This window comes from Triticum aestivum, chromosome 2D, assembly GCF_018294505.1.
Source record: "Triticum aestivum cultivar Chinese Spring chromosome 2D, IWGSC CS RefSeq v2.1, whole genome shotgun sequence".
Classification (NCBI taxonomy): Eukaryota; Viridiplantae; Streptophyta; class Magnoliopsida; order Poales; family Poaceae; genus Triticum; species Triticum aestivum.
Window position 1 is genome coordinate 7,042,455 of NC_057799.1, and position 2,270 is coordinate 7,044,724.

Genomic DNA, 2,270 nt, shown 5'->3' on the forward strand with positions numbered 1-2,270 from the left:
CGGAGGATATGTAACAAGGTGACCATGCAATAAATGGCGGCAGGAAAATGTATGGGTGGCCACCTCCATTCGCTTTGTTAGACGTTTTGGATATATTTCAATATCGACTACAAATGGATTGAAATAAATGAAAGAACACACTTCAGAAAAAAAGTTAGGACACCTTATAGTTTGGAACGGATGTGCTAACTCTGTCCGAAAATAATTGTTTATCAAATGTATGTAACTACCATTGAAATATGTATAGATACATCGATTTGAGCGACAAGTATTTTTGGACGGAGGTAGTAGTACTTAATTTGTGGATTAAACATAATGAAATTTGGTCGGATTCACTACACGAGTTAGGGTAGTTATTTGAATACGTTATTTAAAATAAGAGAAAATTAACACCTCAGTTTCTCTCTGTGACATAATCGAAAGCACAACACATTTCGCCAGAACATACGAAGAACATGCATGGTCTAGTTATGAAAATATAGCGACCATGTCGCAATGAAGATGGCACCGTAACAAGAGCCCACGGAGCGAGAGTGACCGTCATGTGGAGTAGACGTACATTGAGGCCCTAGGCCTTTCATTGATTGGCAACAACAGCACAATAGGATTGATTAAATGGCAACAGTACAAGACGTACGTAAGTACGTAGTCGACGATGACAAGTCTCCAGCAAACATGCAAAGTAGACAAGGACCCTCCAAGATACGGGTAGGACGGGTCACATTATTGGGGATGCAAACACAAACCGGACGTACTTAACATAGGTAGGTGCTCATGGAGCAAAGGGTGTTTTGATTATGGCGTGGAACATGGGACTACCACCCGTGGCAGTTGTTGCTTGAATCTCACACCCGTCGGACTTGGCGTTGCAAGAGTAGCCTCCGTTCTCCATTTTACCGGATACATGACCCCAACGATCGTCGAAGTAGTTGACGCCACCAATCTCGCAATAAGCCTGCATGGGCATAATAGTAAGAGCCTACTACTAGTGAAGGAACAAAGGTAATTAGTAGTCCATACTCCATTGTCGGAGAAGAGAAGGTGACACCTTGTTGCTGTACCACGGACCAAATGGGGTGCTCCAGGCAACCAGGTAGTCCCGGTCCTGGCCATCTCTGTTCTTCCCGCGGTACACGACGGCCCCCTCGGAGCCGGACGCGGCGCCGGTGTTGTGGGTGTGAAGGAAGGCGGCGTACTGACCGTTGCCGATCTCGGCGGGGTAGGGTGTGCGCCCGATGAAGCCAAACCAGTCGTGCTCGCCGACGTAGTAGAGGGTGTCGCCGGTCGCGTTGTACAGGATGCACAGCGTGGACACCCCATCGCCGTACCAGTCCTTGACGCCTTCCACGTACTTGGAAGCCTTGATGTTCTTGCTGTCCTCGTTCATCAGGCTCACGGCCTCTCGTGCCCGGTCTTCACGCGTCTTGGGCTTGCCCACGTACCTCAGCATCTCATTCAGCTTGAAGTTGTCAACTACTTCACCAAAGCAATTGGCCATCTCTCCCTCACTTTCGTTTCCTCTTTTCCTAATGAAACTTGTCTCACCGTCTCTGTGCGTCTGGGGACATTTATAGAGCAACCGTCCGTGTCTACAACACATCTCTACGTGGACACCAACATGGAAAACTCTCACGATAAGACAGCAAGTATGTGAACAACACATGACAAATCTATCCACTTAATTATGCAGGTCACACGGGTTTGAATGTGCATTGCTAAAATGAAAACATAACAGTGTTCAGCCTGTTGCTTGTTTATAATATTATGTTCCTAATTTTACAAACCTTACAATAATGCAACAGTGTAATAACTATAATATTAATATGTATCAGGCGCTTAAAAAATGAACACACTATCTTATATCTTATCTTATCTTATATTTACTAATTGGAGGCAACTTTTAAGCCTGACTATATACTCAAAGTTAGTACAAAGTTAAGTCATCTATTTTGGAACGGAGGGAGTAGATATTAAATTTAAGAGTCTGACTATATAACTCTAGATATGAGATATTACCTCACATCTAAGTTGTGACATCGGTAGAATCTGAAAAACAGGAAAAAAATTGCGGCATCAGTACAAGTCAGCGGTTGCTCAGCCCACCGCGTTCCTTTTTTTTTCCTGATGACTGCGTGACAAAAAAAGGCAAGTAACACAGTGCACTGCATATGAATTAAACTCGGGACCTCGTACAGGGTAACGGGAGCTCCTACCACCAATTGCTGCTATTGACATTTAGCAAACTGGAAACGCTTAAGAACATAGCACAA

The 2,270-nt window shown here is 44.4% G+C and overlaps 1 protein-coding gene across 2 annotated transcripts; it reads right to left on the bottom strand.

Annotated features, from left to right (window-relative positions):
• Window positions 1-580: 580 nt before the first annotated feature.
• Window positions 581-1,551, bottom strand: LOC123048175 (23 kDa jasmonate-induced protein). 2 transcript variants are annotated; one of them, XM_044471328.1, is made up of 2 exons: window positions 1,021-1,551; window positions 581-955 (listed from the first exon to the last, which is right to left on the bottom strand). In XM_044471328.1, the coding sequence occupies exons 1-2, from the start codon at window positions 1,496-1,498 to the stop codon at window positions 894-896; spliced, it is 540 nt and encodes a 179-aa protein (XP_044327263.1). In that variant the 5' UTR covers window positions 1,499-1,551; the 3' UTR covers window positions 581-893. The 2 variants fall into 2 exon arrangements, with proteins under 2 accessions (XP_044327263.1, XP_044327262.1); XM_044471327.1 differs by having other exon boundaries at window positions 1,049-1,548.
• Window positions 1,552-2,270: the final 719 nt, after the last annotated feature.

Excerpts from the sequence above, each read along its gene's own strand:
- LOC123048175 (XM_044471327.1), bottom strand. The coding sequence starts at position 1,498 with ATGGCCAATTGCTTTGGTGAAGTAGTTGACAACTTCAAGCTGAATGAG. Across the intron at positions 956-1,048 it reads GTCCGTGGTACAGCAACAAG|GCTTATTGCGAGATTGGTGG; the intron begins GTGTCACCTTCT and ends ATGCCCATGCAG.